This window comes from Lathamus discolor, chromosome Z (genome assembly GCF_037157495.1).
Source record: "Lathamus discolor isolate bLatDis1 chromosome Z, bLatDis1.hap1, whole genome shotgun sequence".
Taxonomy (NCBI): Eukaryota; Metazoa; Chordata; class Aves; order Psittaciformes; family Psittacidae; genus Lathamus; species Lathamus discolor.
The window spans coordinates 19,704,612-19,725,201 of NC_088909.1; the positions used below are offsets into that span (position 1 = coordinate 19,704,612).

General features: G+C 37.4%; 1 protein-coding gene across 6 annotated transcripts in view; it reads right to left on the minus strand.

Moving 5' to 3' along the window:
* Nucleotides 1-490: 490 nt before the first annotated feature.
* Nucleotides 491-20,590, minus strand: part of ESRP2 (epithelial splicing regulatory protein 2) — a 45,383-nt gene continuing 25,283 nt past the window's right edge. For 2 of the 6 annotated variants that reach the window (XM_065662185.1, XM_065662180.1), the window contains exons 9-16: nucleotides 19,966-20,098; nucleotides 19,727-19,769; nucleotides 18,926-19,227; nucleotides 16,962-17,183; nucleotides 16,340-16,538; nucleotides 14,959-15,151; nucleotides 13,787-13,964; nucleotides 491-1,827 (exon numbers count right to left, since the gene is read on the minus strand). In XM_065662185.1, the coding sequence (XP_065518257.1) occupies nucleotides 1,669-1,827; nucleotides 13,787-13,964; nucleotides 14,959-15,151; nucleotides 16,340-16,538; nucleotides 16,962-17,183; nucleotides 18,926-19,227; nucleotides 19,727-19,769; nucleotides 19,966-20,098 (1,429 nt within the window). In that variant the 3' untranslated portion in view covers nucleotides 491-1,668. Of the gene's footprint in view, nucleotides 1,828-4,663; nucleotides 4,776-11,721; nucleotides 11,808-13,786; nucleotides 13,965-14,958; nucleotides 15,152-16,339; nucleotides 16,539-16,961; nucleotides 17,184-18,925; nucleotides 19,228-19,726; nucleotides 19,770-19,965; nucleotides 20,099-20,590 lie in introns of those variants that run through there. The other 4 variants (XM_065662184.1, XM_065662183.1, XR_010608674.1 and 1 more) reach the window with 4 other exon arrangements.

Here is a 20,590-nt window from a genome sequence, read left to right on the forward strand (position 1 = left end):
ACTGAACAGCTAGGTACAGAGTGCACATGGTAGAGTGGGTTAGTCATTACAGATCATGTTAGCATGGGACTGCACTTAAAAACTAATCTGTGACCACTGTGTGCATAAAGGTGTTCAAAGAGCACGGGGAATGTGTACATGTGAACATGGCCAGTGTGTTACTGAAGGTGCTCCATTCCAGGCCTAGCTCAGCTCACCCAACCTGCCAAGGAAGGAGCAGAGCAGGTATAAACAATGTGAAAGCTGTAAAAAGACTAGATGTTTTTAGTAGATCAGTTGTTACATCACATTACCTAAAAAGTGTTCCACTACAAGAGAAATATGTATCATAATTTTTCTGGCTTACCAGCTTGTGTAAAAAAAAAAATTATAACCCACTCTCATAACATACATATGCTTACCTCAATCTAGGAGAAAAAAAATAGTAAAAGGTTATCTAATGGAATGTCATTGTCTGATAAATTATATTAAAACAACGCATAAGCCAGTATACATCATAAGAATCTCTTTTATTTGTTGCAATAGAAAGAAGCATACATCATTCCATTAAGTGCAACTCAAATTGTACACTAACAGAAAGATCAATTCAGACATCTATGAACATGTCACAACAGGTTTCATTACATTTTGCTTTGCTGGTATTGCACTTGGAATGGTTTTGAAGTAAGGCACAGTGAAAACAAAGTCATTTAGTGCTTCTACAGCAGATGTCTTTTTTTAAACACATGCTACATAACAAAAAAGTACTTCTATCTAATGTACATACACACAGAAAGAAGGAAGCATGCACTGCAGGATTTAGATTCAACATGTCTTGTTTCATAATATACAAATAAAGTAGGTAAAGATGTAAACAAATTGCATGCACATAAACTACAGCAAAATATTTAATACAGTATCTGAAAGCTATTATGCTTAAATAAAAAATATAACTTATTAGTACTCAGGTTTATGTGCCATTTTTGTCCTATAGAGATAAAAATTCTTGGGCTGGGGCAGGGATTTATGGGTGAGCAGGAAGGACTTTCCTGCTTTCAGTAGGTTTATTTTTTCACTTAACATATTGGCAGCAGTACATTGGCAAGACAAATATGGCTTTTGCAAAATAATATCTAATTAAAACATAAGAAGCACAATTGCTTTTGGGGTCCTGCATCCTGGTATTTTCCAATCAAGAATAAATCAGTATGATCCAAGCTTTGAACTGGGAAAGCTATGCACTCCAAAAGAACTTTGTAGAGACATTTCAACTCTACAAAAACCAGACACTTTCTCAAGCGTAAGCTCAAAAACTACACACAGATGAACTTGAATGACTCAAGCTTCGCTTTCCACTTCAAATGCTACTGAACAGGTTTCTCTCACAGCTGCAATAGCTGAAGTGCTGTTAGATTGTCTTCAGAATTAATTAGATGCCAAGAATGGGTTTGCTTATTTTCACACAAGCATATAAGAAACTAAATAAATTAACTGCATAATTTTTTGTTTCACTTTATCTTTGGCATAGGATAAGCCATTTTTCAAATCAAAACACAGGACATGTCCCACTCTATTTTCTATCTGAAAACGCACATTTGCTGCTGCCTGGGTGGCTAGGGAAAAATTATTTTGCAAAAGGCACAGTGTTTAGTGTGACATTCTTTCTGTATCCCCAAAAAAAGTGTTTAATTAGACCAGAAACAGTTCTACACAGTGGCTTCCCAGAAGCTGTCCTTTTTTCTCAGCCACTGCTTTCATTGCTAGATCCAGGCTTGGAAAATTCACGAGTGCCTCTCCTCTGGGCTGGCCACTAAAGTCGTGAAGCATGAGGATGGAATCTGGGTGGAGCTGCAGTGGTACAAGAAGACAAAAGAATAAAACCTGTTAAGACCAGAGATCACACCTGGAAACACAGCTGTTAATGCTGTGCATCTGGTTCACTCCACTGCTGTGTATATTGCATAAAAAAGAGATTGTCGATGTGAGAATGGGAAGAAAAGGGACCAAAGAATTCAATTTTCAGTTTGGCAAACAGCGACAGCTCTTACTCTGCTGCTGTGCTGAACACAATGTTGTAGACTTAATTCTATACAAAGGTTTTGCTAGAAAAGTAATTCAGATTAATGGTTGATAAGAAAGTAAAGACTTCATGTTAATAAAGAGTAAATGGAGCAAGAAAGTCCAGGCATTCCATGAAAAATTCTTGTACTATGCAGATTGCTGGCCAAGTGACAAAGACATGTGAATACTCACAAAGTTAAAAAAAAAATAAATTAAAAAATGACAAGACCTCTGTGTTAGAAGGATGAAGTGAACTTTACACAGCTATAGAGCACAAGAGAGATTGTTCTGCAAAACAAAGTAAAATTTGGTGCAGTCCAACTGAATTAAATAGGTCTTTACTGTAATTTTAACAAGGCTAAGAAAAAAACAGGATAGCAAATGAGATTATTTAGTATTTGGAGTCAATTTACTTTGAAGTGCATTTGCCCTCATGGATATTTAAAAGACAGTTCCAAAATGTTGGGTTTAAAGAAGACATCTGTCTACCCTATGGCACCAAGGTAGGCAGCCATTTCTTATAACATGCTGGAAGTCCCTCCAAGTTAAGTTTGGAAGCCCTATTTGTTGGATACAAATGAATCTCTGAAGTGTCAAAACCAAAGATTGAAGGATCAGAAGCTCAGAATACAAGGTTAGTTTGTTAGAGAAATCAGCACCAAACAAAACACATACTGAAAAACCAACCAGTTTTATGCGTAATAACCCAAACCAAGTTAAGTTCACATGACATATGTTTTCATGAGTTAAAAAATTTAAGGGTTAAACTTTTTATAGAATATGTGCATGCTAGGTATACTGCAAAGAAATATCAGACGACTTAGTTATTACCCATAGCACTTTCTGAGCAGCTTTACATTCAAAGATACAAAAGCAAAGCAAGTACATGCCGCCCAAGCACTTGTCAGGCATTAGGAGTATTCTTCAGATATAAGCAACAGTACACTTTAGAAACTAAAAGCAGGTATAAGAGTTAGTACAGATTTCCTATAATTTCTTCTCACAGAACCAAAGTTAGTCAGGAAATAGCGCGCAGAAAGAAATTCAGACACAAAAAACACCATGCCTAAAGCCCAGATCAGGTTTGGAATTAATCTTGGTTTATTTCAGAATAACACTGTGCTCATTAAGAAAGTTGTACACAGTTTGGGTTGAGCCACAAATCTGTGCTAAAATATGGTCTGCTTTCAACCAGCTCTTTGTTGTTAATCCATATTGGGTCATTTCCGTCAGTCCTGGACATAAGTTAAATATTGCAGTTTACAGTCAGCTGAAAACAGACATGGAGCACAGTTGGACCTGTAGGTGCAGAGGAGGGCTTTAAAAAGTAGTTCAAATAGCAGCACTGGTGTAATACCAATATCAGGATTTGGAAATTCACATCATAAGAGTTCCATAGAAAGTTAGTAGAGAAGCCTACATGTTCTGCAAGCAATATATTTAAAGTAAAATACAGCCCTGTGTGATACTACTGAGGACTGCTTAGAATTCAGGATGAGCTACTCTGTGAACTGTTTTCTAGTCAAAGATTGTTTTCATCTCATGCAGTGTACAATCTGCTATGCTGCTGATTTATTTTCCAGTTACTCTGAGTAAAACAAGAGAGCCAAACAGATTGCCCAAGGTCACATAAACATAGAGAATCTCAGAGTGATAATGGGTTTTCTGTATGAGACCAGATTATGCAGCCTGTGTATCTTCTCCCTAACAGATCTAATTGTACCATGAGAGAACAACTCATTTGAAAACAACAGAAGTGACGGAAGTGATGGTGAGTATATGAAGATAACTTTATCAAGGCCCAGTATCTGATTGCCATTTTTTGTACTGAAAGTTTTCTGTGGGGTTTTTTGTTGTTGTTTTGTTTCAGGTTGGGTTTTGTTTGTTTGTTTGGGGGGGGGAGTTTGGGTTTGGATTTTTTTTTTAAGAAAAAAAAAAAAGTAGTAGCTGGTCAGTAGCATTTTGAGTAGAATACAATAGTACTGGCACTTCACAAACTCCAAGTTCTCTTTTGAGAATTTTCATACTATAATTTTTTTAAAAATTATGTGTTAATACCAAAAATGCAGGTAAATCTATCATTAGCAAATTTAGTCAGTTGTATTAGAAAGCCACTATACGAAAGAAGCTTCTACTGAAAAAAAGAATGCAACAGTTTACATTGTATCAGAGAGACCAAGAAACAGCCAGCTACACCCTACAGGAAAGAAAGTCAGAGGTTTGGGGGCTTTTTACACACACACTTGTATGTGCTTTGTAGCCATACCCAGAGGAAAAAAAAAAAAAGTCGTCATCCGCTATGCTAAAAATAAAGTATTGCACTGAAAGCTTCACATACAAATCAAGGACTAATAAATCCTTACGGAAATTTAAACACATCATCTACGCAGAACCAGGCAATCACATTACTTCCACCACTACTAACCTATCACCTACAGATCACAATTGGCCTGTTTCCTTAGGTTAGTTGATTTTTTTAACAGGACAAAAGCAGAAAGATTAAAGCAAGAATCCCAATGCAAGCTAAGAAGGGGAATAAGCCATAAACAAGAACTTTACCACTAAGCCATTCTTTCCCTTCCCATTCAACACTGGAGAAGCAGCTTCTGTCAGATGATCTTACCTTCTTCAGAAGTTACAAACAGTTACAAACAGACCCACTCTTTCGGTGCTTGTAACACACTCCTTGCTTGATCGCTCAGCTGAATAAGGCCATTGTAGTCATCAGGTGCATACTACAGTACAAGTGCGACATATGATAATCAGCAAGAGAAGGAATAGTTCTGGTACAGCAAGCCACACAGATGATCATTTCCAACCATAATTAAGCACATCATCCGTAATAACTGGCAGGAGACAGCGAATCTGACAGATAACTATTTTTATATGCAAGATAAAAAAACCTCTGGTTTATGCAAGATATAAAACTTCTGGAATTACTGATTGTAAAAACAGATTTAAAGTAAACTCATACGGGGAATATTCTAAATTATGTATTTGAACTGTTCCTTATCAAGGAAAGGAAATAGCCCAGACCACAACATGCTCCTTTTTCCCCTTCTACTTTATGAGACAGAAGCATCAGTACCAAAACTCTTACGTTTGCATAACCATGCTTCCAGTAACAAGTCTCACTGGGACAGATGAGCACCTTCCAGACTGGGAACTGAAGTGGGGTGTTACAAATCTCATTCAGATCTTTCACGCAGTCATGGAAATAAACTGCAGCTTTCCTAGGGTAGAGTGATAAACACTCTAGCTGCATGTAATACTTGCATTACCTAGACTACACCTGCATACTTAAAGAAAATCCCAGCATGAATACACTTCAAGATAAAATAGCATTTATACTAATATAGGAAAAAGAAATAAACTATATAGTGCAACTGCATTGTGATAGATTTGTAGCAGAATATTAAGATACAGTGCAAAGTACAGTCACACCAGTAAATTAAAACAAAAACCCCACATGTGAATCAGGTCTAGGAAATATTTGATAACCTAAATCTGAACAGTAATGTATACTACAGGGCCTGGTACAAATATGAAATCTATAGCCAGAAAACAGATCTTGGGGAATATGAAATGTTGTTTTGCATCTATCTTGTAATCTTTCCAAATTACATATCCTGGAAAGTGACTGAGCATTCTTGCACATGGCACAAAGGCTACTGGAGTGGCTTCTGTGATCCAGAAGACAAATATTTAGCCTAATACAAGTTACAGAATATCATTTTGGTGGCAAGAAGTTTCCTGTCTCTCCCAGAGTAGCGTTTTAGAGGATTGACAAATGCACACAATGTAGGGATACCATGCTGTCTTTCTTTTCTATTTCTGTAATACAGAGTCTCCTGCCAGTTTAGGGAGAAGAAAGTATTATTCTGGTATACAAAACACATTTTATCTATACAAAGTGAAGTTGAAAGGAAAAAATACCAACCATCACAGTATACACCTTCCACAGAGACAATAACCAAGAGCCCAGAGAACATAAAAGAAAAGAACCTCCCAGAATTTTGCTACTGAATTCTAGCCACCTTCACATCTAGACCCATGCCATTAAGTAAAAGACAAATACAAGAAGTACCTTCTAGATAGTCTCTGCCAGGGCAACCAGGCCGTGCAAATATTAGATTTATCAGTTTCCAGACCTGCCCTTGAAACAAATCTACAAAATGCAAGTTTACTCTTTGAAGGAATGTCTCAAGATAGTACATACTTTAGATTATCAGTAGATGTATAGTAGGCAAAGATCTATAGTTTCTTGTGAGGGAGTATTTAAAAGGTTGTATTTGAAATGCACAAACAACATAGAGGGGAAGGGGGGAAGGAAAAAAAAAAATTAAAATACCCAGCAACAGAAGCAACTTCTAATCACAAGATTGGTAAAAGGCTGCAGTTAAATAAAATAGAAACTGTGGAAGAGTAAGTTCTTTAAACATACAGATTTTGAAAAGTAGTACTGCAAACCAAGCTAGAAAATAAGGTGGGGGAATTCTTATTCCCTGTGTAGGAAATGGAAACTACCCTAACTTGCCTAAGGAAGTACGTAATCATGAATACTTCTGATTCTGTCTGCATTTCAGAAACCTATGAGAACAAAACAGAACATCCAACTGTGCAGGACAAAGTGTACAGCCAAGGGTAAACCTATAAGCTCATTGCTCATAATAGAAATACAGTTTTGCTAGCTTCACCTCCAATGCAATAGGCCCAGTATAATCATCTGAAAGTTCGCTAAACTAGAATCTTGTACTTTCTTTCCCATCCAAGTGTGACAATACTGAGGTAATATAAAACTCCACATTGTATATTCAAATACCTACACTTATCACACAAACAGCTAGCAAAATGTTACCAAATACTGCAATAGTCCCCCTTAAATTTAAAGTGGAGTAAGATTAAAGCAGACCTCAATGTTAGTTTATCCACTACCCTCATCTTATCCCACTATCATCTCATTTCCACCTTCCTTTCTTCTCTGAACAGAAACACAGCCTCTTTCCTCAGAGCTGCTGCATTCTTCCCTCCTCCCTGTTAGCTCACAGCTCTTGGGGGGAGTTGGACTTCTGTTCCAACCTAGAAGTTTCTATTATTTCTCACTCAGAGGTTTCCTCTTACTCTCAGTATGTCAATAGTAGCATTAAAATATAGTAGTCTAGATGATAAAAAGAGGGAAGCTATTTTCTAGAATGACTGAAGAAGAATGCAGAAGTAAATTCAGACAATAAAGCAATTTCTTTTAACATTGAGTAGCCATCAAATAGTCTTGCTTAGTCTAGTAAAGAAAATTACACAAAACACCATTCAAATTGAGAGCTCCATCAGAAAAGTCAGCTGCAGAGTGAAGGTCATTAAGACATACCTCTCAGCATGCTCTCTGGTTCTCAGCATATGCTATAATAGCTTCTTCTAGTGATCAGAGATGAGAAATAGGATCCAAGAAAGCTGGAAACTAGGTATGGGATAGGATTGGCATTTAGAATCACAATTAGTAGACAGAAGCAAAACAGAACCTTTGCAAACAGTTACTAAATCTGGTGTCAGTGATCAGCTCTACAGCAGACTGAAAGATGACGAGAAGAGTATGCATACATATATATATATATATGTATGTATGTATGTGTATGTATATATATATATATACACACATACACATATATATGGGGGAAAAAAATCCCACAGCTGAATGGAACAGAGATTCCATCAAATAGTGAAGAATGGCGCTTTACGTTCCCTGCATTCTTCTTCGGTTATCTTGCTGTGACAATGGGGAGTTTCATAGCTGAAGACAAAGGCAAAATGTTGTTTCCCAAAGGGCATGTTGGTTCTTTACAGAATCAACACTTTGCCTTACAAGCATAAGATAAATACCTTTCTAGATATTAACATTTGAAGTGGCAGATATTTTAACTCATGTATATTAAATTATGTTGTAATATAGTCTATAATATTCAATAACATATGATAATAGTTGACAGTAGTGACAGATATATGTTAAATAACATCCCCCCCCCCCCAAGGAGATGAACATTTATGACTGTATCCAGTACAGTAGCATCTCCTAGGTAGACCACCTGCTATGCTTACTACAGAGCAAAATCATAGTTAAAAAACCAACCAACCAAAAAAAAAAAAAAGAAAACCAACCCACAAAACCAAAAACAAATAACCCAAACTAAAACAACAACAAATAAAAAAAAAAAAAAAAAAAGGAAAAAGGTAATAGGAATCAGAGACAGACCGGTTAAAAAAATAATAATTAGTATACTACACTCTCCTTATAACTGTTGTTTTCTTCTTTATCCATGCTATTTCTTTCAGTACTATCTGCTATGTTGAAAGGAATATGGGAATTTGTCCCTCACAGACTGTACACAGATTTAAACAGGACACCAAACAGAAAGACACCAATTTCCATTTCATTTCTGTATCTCCTAGAGTAGGCATTCAAGGATCAGTCTAAAAAGCATATGCAAAGCAACCTGGGGTAAAAAATAAAATAATAATAAAAAAAATCCATTGCTAAAATCAAAATAGAAAAGTATATTTAGATGTGACACAAATAGGGAAAAAAAAAAAAGAGGGAAGGAGGAGGAGAATGAAAGCTAAAAAGAAAAAATAATTATAATTATATATATATATATATATATCTATATCCACCTTGGAAGAGAAAACATCCCAGGCAAAATGGCATTTTCAGGATTGCAGTTGCAATTCTAACCTGAACTACCAATAAACTCTGTTCCCAAGGGAAGAAATCCATCTCTCAGACTTTGGAAGAAAGTTTAGATACTGTAAGCCTGGAACACAGAATCTGACCTAATGACCAGGTAATTAACATTTGACACAAGAGTGAGGAAAAACACCCTAACGTGGCTTGTACCCTAAGTGTGCCGACAGAATCACTGGCCACCACCTGAATGCTCTGTGGAACAGACAGTGAAATATGTAATACCTGTTCCCAAAAATACAGCTTGAAGATGGTGCCACTTAGTCTCTTACGTCAAGCATGGAAGGCAACAGAAGAAACAGTAACCACTAATTTACTACACTCAGTTCCACAGATGCTTTCCCCACACAAGTAACATTCCCAGGTGGGAGATAAATTTAGGAATAAAACAAATAAACCAGATACTCTATTACAAGTGCATGGCAAGAGCTTATAATAACATCTATATTGCCAGATGACTTCAAATACCAGTGAGTGGGCATTCATCCTCTACCACATTCTCTTTCTCTTCCTTAGTCAGATGGTGCTATGCCTGGAGCTGGCACACAGGCATGGGGTATCTATCCTTTTCAGATTATGAAGGGTCAGATTTCAAAAGGAACCCATAGAAAACAGAATACTCCTTTGTTTAAGCATGGAATTTGGGGGGAAAAAAAAAAAGAGCCCTAATCCTTAAAAAGTAAGGAACAATGAAGCCTGATGTCCTGATACAGGAGAAATGTTGCTAATGCCTTTGGAATTAAGCCATCCATCCACTCCCCTTCACTTCCTTATTACTGTTTTAAGCACAAGCCACCCTTCTTCCCCATCAACAATAAGCCTTGAATTCTGGGTCCCTGAAGACTTGAAGGATTAGTATATTGCACAAGCTCTTTTCAGCTGCAGATAAAAAGCACCTAAGCCCAGCACAGGTTTAAGGAACAGCATTTATTTTAAATTCCACCTACAAAAAAAAAAAAAAAAAACCCACGTACGCAAAGAAGTCCCTTCATTTCTGTCCTAGACTCTTTCAGCACATTCAGGAGGCTTTAAGTAATGCTCAGATGATGAACATAGCCCCTAAATCTTAGTATTCTCCTAGTTTATTTTTTTAGTACTTGAAGCACTACCATAATTACACACAACTTACCTAAATAGGAAGTCTGCTTTCTAAGAACTTATCCACACAGACTTTTTTAGGCAGACATGAGTTTACTTTACATGCTAGCCTCCAAAAAGTAGCCTACTGTTACTAAATGCATGCTGAATGCTAGCTAAAATGACAGATATGAATCAGCTTTTGGTCAGCTAGGACCATGGCCACAGTTGAATTGCACCTACCTGTACACAAACCTAACAGTTGTCAGAATACCATCTCTGTCAGTGTTCTGCATTCTCATAATCAGTAAAGAAAAAAAAATATATATATATAAAATCAGCACATTCTTTGGAGATTAGAAATATTTCTCATTGATTCATCTAAAGGTTGAAAAGTAAAATCCATGCAGGATTTAGCCAGTTGATAAAGAGAATGACTTTTTAGCACAGCATTTCATTCTGATTTGTACAAACAACTACTTGTAAATCCATCACTCAGCTACACCTGGTCCTTATTTAATTTCTCTCATTGTTTCTACATCTGTAGAGTGATGGCCTGAAGTAACAGAGCAGTGTGTTGCATGTAATTACTATTTTTGCACCAATTCTTTCTCAAAAGTTTCCCCAGAGAATCTGAAAGATTAATTATTTTTCTGAATTCTAGAAGGTTCTCTTCACAATCACTTTTTTTTTTTTTTATTATAATGGAAGTTTCCTGTAAACATCCACAAATCCCTTACTTTAGCATGATGCCCATAATGCTGAGTCACTTGTACTCAGTACCTGTCAGAGCAATGACTCATTGTGCTATTCAAACTGTATTTGTTGTTGTGGTGTTTTTGGCTGGTTTGGGGTTTGTCGTGGTGGCAATTTTGGTTGGTTTGGGGTTTGTTGTTAAGTATCTTTTATCTATGTATCCAGTATAAGATTGGAGTCAAATCAATAGCCCTGTTGCATTACAGTACAACTAAAAAGCAGTTTAACATGAATTACTAACTGAATCAGTGTACTAATATTAGATCTTTTGAAGATTACAGTACAATACTATACAGGAAGATGATGGGAAAAATTAACATCTCCAAGATTTACTACTAAATTCCTCACAGGTTTTTCAAGATTGTTTAATGCAAGATACATTAAACACATGCAAGCTGGAAGGAATTCTCTACAATAAAAATAAGAAAGCAGAACAACAAGAAGAAATCAAACTGCTGAACCACTAAACAAGAGGTTTTATACACTTATATGAAAATTAAAATGCTGATGTATAGAATTTTACATTATTTGTAAGAAGCATGTACTGATGTTGAGACCAGCTTTTTGAAGCCCATGATAAGTAAAGTCTATCTCTTAAGAGGCAGGTCTGGTATGAAAGATGCTTTCACTTCAAGTACCAACATGTGCATACATGCAATATACAAAGCCCATCAAGACTGAAGGAAGAAAACAGAAAAGAATAAAGCAAGAATTGAAACTTCAAACCTATTTCTTTCAGACAAGGACACAGAAAGACAAAAATCACCCTTCCATCTCAGCATCTCCGATCTGGTTCCCAGAATACCAATGCTGAAGCCCACTGAATACCAACATCAATTAGTTATACAGAGATTAAAACCATGCCCAAACCACTGATGATTACAAGGGGCTCACTTTATAAATGAGCAGGAGCATCATGCAATAAATCCTTGGCAGCAACAGAAAATGAAAAAATAATGTGGTAAGAGAGAAAGGGTGAAGAAAAAGAAAAAAGAAAAAAGAAAAAAAGAAAAAAAAAATCAGTTATTGCTCCAGAGCCATAATATTGCCCCAGTATAGTAAGTCACCACCTCTTTCTCCCCTAAAGGAATGAGCGAGTATAAAACTAGTATTACCACATGTGGGATTCCAAGAACAATGCAAAATAATTCCTTGGCTCCTTTCTAAGATACTGAACCCGCTCTCATTTGGACAACATCTTCTAAAGAAATCAAAGAGGTGACCAATGTAATAACAGTAAATGACGATAAGAGGTTGCAGCAGAAGTATATAGTTTCCACCTTGTAGCTAAATTTCTATTCATTTGAAACACTGAATAGTGCAATACGAACACTGTGAACTGCTCTCCAAAAGCAGAAACAAGGAAAATGGAACACTCAGCAGCAGACCCAAAGTCCACATTCACTAAACTGAGGATCTAGTAGAAGACAGAGTTACCAGACATTGTCGCTGACCTGTTCCATGCAAGGAGGTTCAGGTCACATTTTTCAATGGTGCTCTTACAGTTCTGGCTGAATTTCAATTCAGAAAATAGGCTTCTCCACTTTAGGTTTTAATACAACCACCATTCATCCACCAAAATTCCCAGTAAGTTAAAACAAAACAAAACCAAAAAGTAAAATATCAATGGATAAGCAACAGATGAATGATTACTACTGTTTGTCTGTAAACAATGAAAGCCACACGTAATTGCATTTGGTTTGAACTCTGGAAGTATCTGCTGAAGAAAAAGCTCTTAAATACAAGATTTTGTTTCTTTTTAACTACTATCAAAATTCAACACACTTTTCATCAGCTGACTTTCAAATTTTTCCACTGAAAAACCAAGTATGTGAAACTATTTGCAACCACCAATGTACCATTTGAAAAGAAGCCACAACAGGTGGAGCACCCAGTCTTCCAAAATTCAAACATGCATTTCTAAGCATTGGTTCTCAGTCTACCTTCATTTACATAGCAGACATACTGCTCTACTAATTAAAGCCCATTGTTCACTAAGAATCTTAAAGAAAAGACGTATCATGCCTGAATGTTTCACATTAACTCCTGCTATGCATTAAAAAAAAAAAAACCTCATCTGCATCTTAAGCTTTAGCAATATCACTGTTACACAACTTACAGAATTCTGAAGGACAAACATGAAAAAATTGTCTTTTCCCATACACATCACTTGAATGGGTCATTTGAGACCCACCCATTTGATGTTAAGTCAGGGCTTCGGCAGTAGTGCCAACAGGGTATTTTTTCTATTTGTGCAACTGCTTTTATGCACAGAAATTAAATACTCACCAGAATATAACCGTACTCAATTATCTTCCCTTTTAGCAAGCGTGATGACAAAACAAAGGTATAAGTACAATATCCTCTGAGCAAACAGGCAGAAGACATGGAAGGACCCATTCCATGAATTTAAAAAGTGCTGCTGGAGAAAACCATTTGTACATAGTGCTTTGCTTTCTTGCTTTTGTTTCTCTCTTCTTTTTTTTTTCTTTTTTTTTTTTTGATTTGTCTTCTTTTAAATGTTCCTCAAGTTTCTATGTGTTTGCTTACTCATAGAGTACTGAATCAGCACAGAGTGGATAAATTTGTCTATAGCACATAGAACATTTGCTATCAGTAGAAAATGGTCTGGTGAATACAGTTTTCCTTTAGGTTACAATGTAATGCAGTCTAAATGGAAAATGTTCCTGCCTGTAACCTAAATAATTAGTGCCCGAAAGAGCGTCTGACAGAGAGGTCTGTCCCTCTCCTTTTGCAAACAAGTCACCACACATATGCCCCATCCTTTTGTACTAAAACTTTGCCCCCAGCAGGATTTAACACCCAAGTGTTGAAGTTCAAACCTGCCCCTGCATAGGACTTTCATAAAAAATAGGCCAGAACTGAAAGCTCTTGGCAACCCCCACTTTCCTCTGGCAGGTCCACTCACCCTGGGGCTTTGTGCCTTCTGCCTCTCTAAGCTCAAGTCCTAACCCTTGGACACCAAACTACTGCTGTCAAATTAGTATATGTTTATTACATAAGAAATAAGGCAAATTGTGTAGACTTTTGTCTGCCAGTTAAATATACAACATTGACTTTTCACACTTGTTCAGTTGTTTCCGACAACACCCACTTGCTCAGTTTGATCCCCACTCAGGGGCCCAAATACAATACCAAGGAGAGGGACTGCATACTGACCTGGTACCCCTGGAAGAAACTGAGTATCTCCTTTATTCCTGTATTATATGGCAAGCCCTGCATACGGACTAATGCTCCAGGCTGGGGCAGAATCGGAGTGTGGGTGGCAGTGGCAGCAGCAGCTACAGCTCCTGGAGGAGCTGTAAGATACCCCACCGTGGTGGGGGATACTGGAGGACTGAAAGAGAAAGAGGCAAAATTGTTGTGAAAACTAAAACCTGGGTTTAGTACTTGAAATAGGCAAAGATGAAAATGAAAATTTAAATAACCCCAAAACCCACAGAAATCCAAGCAGCCCTGTTGTGGACTTTTAAAATTTCTCTTCAGCATCTGATAATTTATTTTTACATAAGGGAAGGAAAGGAACATTGCTAACATTTGTAGTTGAAGGCAAAGACTGGCATTTGTTAGTTGACAGGGGAGAAGAAAAATAGTAGCTGCAGGTGATTTGTTCTCAGGCTGTTAATAAAACCATGAGGAAAAAGAAAGTGGGGGAAAAGAGAGAAAGTCATAGTACAAAAAGCAGGCAAGGGCTCAAAACTGGGACTTCTTAGCCACAAAACATTAAGCAAAGTAGCAGCTGTGGTCAGGGCCCACCTAGCAGGTTACCAGATGCTCTGGCTAGTAAGTGTCAGAAGCCTAAGAGCTATCAATGAGCAAGCTATTTCCAGACTTTAGTGAGCAATGTTGATACCATCTGTGGGAAGGGAAAAAAGTGGAGATCTTCTACTCTGCTTACACATGTAAAGTGTTCTTTGGTCTCACTGATATAAGAAATCAAACCTAGTACACACCTATGATGAGTCTTCCAGTATGGAAACAGTATTTTAAGTACAAGAACAAACTCGAGGGTAGAGACACGTATTGACACAGCCTCTCGTTTGTCCAGGAAATAGAACCACCTTGATGACATTGCCTCAATGTCAAAAACACTGTTAAATATTAGACCAACATTATCATGAAACTCAAACAGAACCTACAGAAAAGCCAAACTCATTACAAGGCCACAGAGAATCAGGCAAAAATGGCTACTGCCTCTGTTGAAGAACATCAAGTTCCCAGGATTATCTATACCAGAAAAACAAGTTTAAGAGCTGTTCACAAGTGACCGCACACATTGTCTGTTCCACTGAGATGAAATGGGAGGAGAAGCAGCTAAGTCTAGTGGTTACCTGGGATAGTAAGTAGTGTAATTCATATAAAGCTGAGCAGCTTGAGCTGGATAGTAGGTAACAGTCTGAGGAGTAGCTGCAGAAGCCTGGGGAGTCCTGGTGGCTGGCAAAAGGGCTTGTGGCTGATAAATTGCTGCCTCTGCTGGGATCACAGCTGCTGCCTGGAAAGCAGCATAGGCTGGTGGAGAGAGACCTAAACAAACGAGGACAGAGCAACAAAAAAGGATCAGAATAGAGATCTCTTCAATACAAAAGGAATTATTCATCCCAATGTGATTAATATCATCTGGGTGTGAGCACTTGTGCAAAGACTGCTCTATAGCCTCTCCCCTGGAAACCCCTGCTACATCATCACAAATGACAATGGGGACATTTAAAAAAAAGCAATTCCTTAGAGTTCACCACTCCTAGAACTGAGCAACCTTGTCCGTATATAAATGGAAAGTAGGGAACTGCAGCGTTATTCAAAGAAAGCATAAAGCCATGTGCGTACAGAAAGCAGGCGTGCACACCAACACATCCTCTGTTCTTTCAAACAGAAGTTGTACTCTGTGGGACAAAAGTACTGTACAATTAGCTACACATGGGCATCCACAGTTGCTGACACCAGGAACCTCATGTGTAAGCCTCTTGCAACTTCAAGAAGTATTTTTGGGGATCTAGCAAATGGAAAAAGTAATACCCCACTAGATCACTAGTCTAATGTATTTTCATGAATGAACATTAAGTTTGGCTTGGTGTGCAGTCAAATTCTTTTTATATACTATATTTGGCAGTTTTTTACTATTTTACAAATGCATGTTAATATCTGCTTTGTTATTTGGTATTGAAATTAATAAAAATGGTAAAGTTCCATTATAGTGCCACAATAAGGCTCACTGTAATCTTGAGGGGGAAAAAAAAAAAATCAATACAACTTGACCACTATGATCTGTCAGTGTACCATCCCAGAGGGTGCTTTCTTTCAAAAGTAAGCCCAAAGAGTACCTTCTGAATGCTCTAAGGCAAGATAGCAAGAGCACTCATCGGCAGCTAGAATCTAGAATTTCTCCCCATTTTAATAATCCCTTTAATTCCAAGTAGGTTACACTACAGGCAAGTCTACTGCAGAGCTCAGAAGAGTACACCCACAAAAAGCAAAGTGTGCAACAGTTTCACTGGCAAGGCCTTGCTGCCCCCTACTCATCACCGAAAATACAATAAAAATGCCTCTGATCAGTCCCATTATTGACATTGGGAACAATATCAATCTCAGCATGTACACAGATGGATGATTATTGATCACGGCAAAACCCAAGTCAAAAGGTGAAAGGCCACAAAGCTTCAGCACCTACCACATATCAGCCTTTAGCAGCAAAGAGCAGAAGAATTGGAGACTTACATGGTAACTTACATGGCGGTGGGGATAAGCCACTACGATTTAAAGTGCCACCCATTAAAACAAAGTTCATCTCCTCTCCTGAACACTGGAATACTTCCACATAACGGTCCTTCATCATTTTTTTGTGACATTTTTGAGCTATCATGTAGGCTTTATCAGCAGATTTCATTTGGATAAAAGCATCACCTGATGGTCGTCCCTATGGGATGTGGAAATAATCTGTTATTAAAACAGCCAGGACACAAGAAATACAGAAAGAACAGAGACCAAATGTCTATTGAAAATCTGTATTGTTCTTTCTCATCTGGCACCAATCACTAATAACCCAACAATTATTTTTAGGAGCAGAAAGGCAAGACTCATATAATCAGCCAGTTAACAGAACTCTACTTCCACCTTCTGCAGGAAGAGAGTAATTTATCACAGAGACAGTCTTATGCATACATATATAGGAAGAAAAGTGTGTATGTAAAAGTGAAAGAGAAATGAGGAAAAGTCACAAACGACAGTATTTTCTCAAGGTTACAGAAGACAAAGCACAACTAATAACAGGTAAGCTACCCTGACTACTAACCCTGTTCAGTAATAGGAAAGTTAGCTCTTCTGTGCAAAATCCTGTTACCTGTTGATTGAAGACCATATGAACTCCATGGGGCTTGATATCCCCTGTGGCATCTCCCATGAATTCCAGGATGTCATCAATGCCAGCAGTGTAGGGAAGGCCTCTGAGCCGAACACAGTCACGTACGCTACCCGTGGCAATGGTGTATGGTGAGGGTATGACAGGAATGATGGGAGTTGGGAGAGTGGGAATAAGAGGTGTTGACATATATCGATTAAGTACCTGTTGGCAAAAAAGCACATAGAGATTAACACATCATCTTGCTGAATACAAATCAATTCTCACAATACTATTTCACATATTTAATTAAATCCACTTCCAACATCATAGGGGAAAAAAACAAAATAAAACCAAACCTTCTCAAACCAAGTGATTATAGATTGTTTCATTTTGGGCATCTAGTTTCAAAATCAGAAGGGGAGAGAGGAAGTATAAAAAATTTAATTTGCTAAACCCTAACAACAGACCTTCCTAATCTCTAATAATAAGTTAAAAGCAGATTACAGTTCATTTCAGAATATCCCAAAAAGGAACATCTGAAAAATCACATTTGTCCTAATAAACCAGTATTGTCACATGCAGTTCTTACTTAAATTCCGGTAAATTAAAACCAGTCGTTCTAGAAGAAGTAAGACCTTAAATAACTAACAAGTAAAAACAGCGGCTCTAAGTAATTAATAAAACTTGACCAGTTAGTGAGGGTGCTGGTTTTTTTAACTTGAGTGCTCATCTCCAAGTCCAGGGCGGGGAGGAAAAAATTAGGGATAATAAAAAAAACAGGGATAAAGAACTATAGGAGACCTTGATCTCAACATCTTATTTTCTCCTGACTCACTCCCAAGTGACATAGGGAAAATATCTTGCTGTTGGGATATAATGCTGAAAATCATATTTAGTGATGATTATCAGAAATAAAGAAAAGAGATTTCACTCTTTTGAAAGAGATGCTAAACAAGAAGTTTAGTTTTGTCAATACTGATTCAGTCTAGGGAGGTTGTCTCAACAGAAGCCTTTTTTCAGGAATTTATTTTCAGCACATTACAGGCCAGAAATCTTATCTCTTATTTGCAAATAGACTATTGTAATTACCTTGTACTAACACTAAATAGCTGGGAGCTGGCTTTACCTCTTGTAATGACTCAGACAAGGAGACTGTAATACCCTAAAAATCATCTCTTGCTTAAACAGCAGGAAAAAAGAAAACCCCGCAAAAACACAAAACCCAAACCAAAACTGTCATAGAGGAAGACGTAGCAGTAGAATAGAAACTTTATCCTGGTCTCCATAAAAAAAGTGAGAGCAGACTTGGTCACTGTGGCAAAAAAAATGCATCATGAGATGGTTTTCACAGGCTTGAGTTGCTGGTGCCAATACAAAATGGTTGTATCAGTTTCAGAAGGTGATGACAGGAACTGGTGAAGGACAAAAGTGAAATATATTATCTTAGTAAAGCAGGTATTTCACTTCCTTTCACCAAAAGTCAGATACATCCTGGTAATTCTTTGTTACCAACAAAGCAGTTGGAGCAAAAGCTGATTTAATGCATCCAGATTTGAATTTAATGTTAGAAATTCTGTACAGAGAGACCAGAATTTAAAGACAACGCTGCAGATTTTTGAGAAGCATTACTACAGTACTACCAATCTAGTACATTTTTAGAATTATTTGTGTAATTTCAATCAACCTTGAAGAAGTAGAAAAAAAAAAACCTATCGCATCATTTTTACTTCGGAATCTGAGGGATGTTAAAAAAAAAAAAGTGGGAGTAAAAAAGCTAACAGCAAAAACCAAAAACAATGTCATGCAATTTTCCACAGCAATCAGGAATCATATACTGCCCTTTCTAGAACTTGAGATCCTGGAGGTAATAGACTTTCATGGTTGTCTACAACACGTTTACGTGCAAGTGTTAGAAGAAAAGTTCTAACTGTTAAGTTTCAAGTCTCACTGCCAATAGCTACAACCTGCTGGACTTCTGCTGCTGTGCTCCTGAAGAGTTCAATGTAACGTTTTCCAAGTATTTCTTTGTGCTTTTTAAGTGCATTCTGTGCATATTCTTCACAGGAAAATAACACAAATGCGTCTCCTGTGGGCCTGCCGTCTGGGTATTTAACAAAGAGAAGTCCCTCTTTCCCTCCTGTGACTGGACACTCTGGCCCCAGGAACCCTAAGACATCCTCCTGAGTAGCAGTGAAGGGAAGGCCTCTCATCCGGATGATAACTTGATTCTCCTTAGATAAGAACTGGGCCACTTCATTGGAGGTGCCTGGTAGAAAGATAACAGTCAATTCCATAGGCTGCAGGAGCAGCAAATCATTAAGTAGAAAAAACAGGAGATTAGTATAGCTAGCAACAAACCCAGAGAAGACTTGAGATAATACTAACACCCAGCAATATATTTTGAAATGAAAATCCCTTACCCTGAAAGTATCTCATATTTTTATGAAATTGGAACAAAGACAGGGTGTGTGTGAACTTACACAAGATACAGAGATGCTTCTACTGCAAAGGCTCATCTTCCTCCCTAACAGCAAGATCTGGCTGTGAACATCACAACCCAAATGCTCACAACTCAAATTCAACCATGTGAAATCAGAACTTGACAGGGTCAAGTATTCTTGGAAGACAAAACAGGGAAAGCTACTTTATCATCTACTTGTGCCCTCAGCCAAGAGAAAAAAAAAAAAAAAGAAAAGGAAAATATCATAACTATTACTATACTCCTATGAACTTCAGTAATCACCCTGAACTCCAGCATCACTTACCTCCTGCAATTTTTAAGAATTCTTCCCCAGTTGCTTTGTAAACCTTAAAGAGAAAGAGATTTTAAAAAACTAACAGAAAAATTACAACATTCAACTCCAAAACACACCCTTCCACATATCAGAGATTTCTATTTTGCCCAAAGTACCAAAATGCAAGTGCAGTTTTTCCTCATTTACAGCTGTAGTCTAAAATATCCAGTTTGCTCCCCAGAGATTTATTTCAGGTCACCACTTCTTACCTCGATGTATCTGCTACCCATGTGGTGCTTATGTCTTTCCAGTGCGAGATCTCTCTGCTCGGAATTGACAAATCGAACTAATGCCTCCCCATTTCTCCTTCCTTGAGCATTCAGACAAAGAGCCACACCACCTCTGGAAGGTAAAGCCAACAAAAATAAACTTAATCTGAATCTTTAATATGTTTAATAAAAACTGTGTAAGAATAGTAAGGAAATCAGACTTTGACGTGGAATTTACTGATCACAAAAGAAAATGCTACTACATATAATTTAATTTCATTTTTTATGTAACACAATCATACTGCAGAATCCCCTTCAGTGAGATCCTGGATTTCATGCTGTTCACACTTTCTCAGCTTCCATGCAGATGTAAATTTGCAAGACCCTCCCATCATCTCAGAAATGCAGATTTGAATTTCCTTATACCTCTAAATAGAAGAAAAATAGGCTCTCTCAGTGTTAAGAAACTGGAATATATATTAATTGACAGGTATGCTAAATTAAACTCACTCTCTCTATATAACATATATATAAATACACACACATACATCAGTCATACGAAAATTTCTTCCAAACAACACTTGGATGTTTCTGAATCCAGCCTGTTTAGGAGGTATAACAAGTA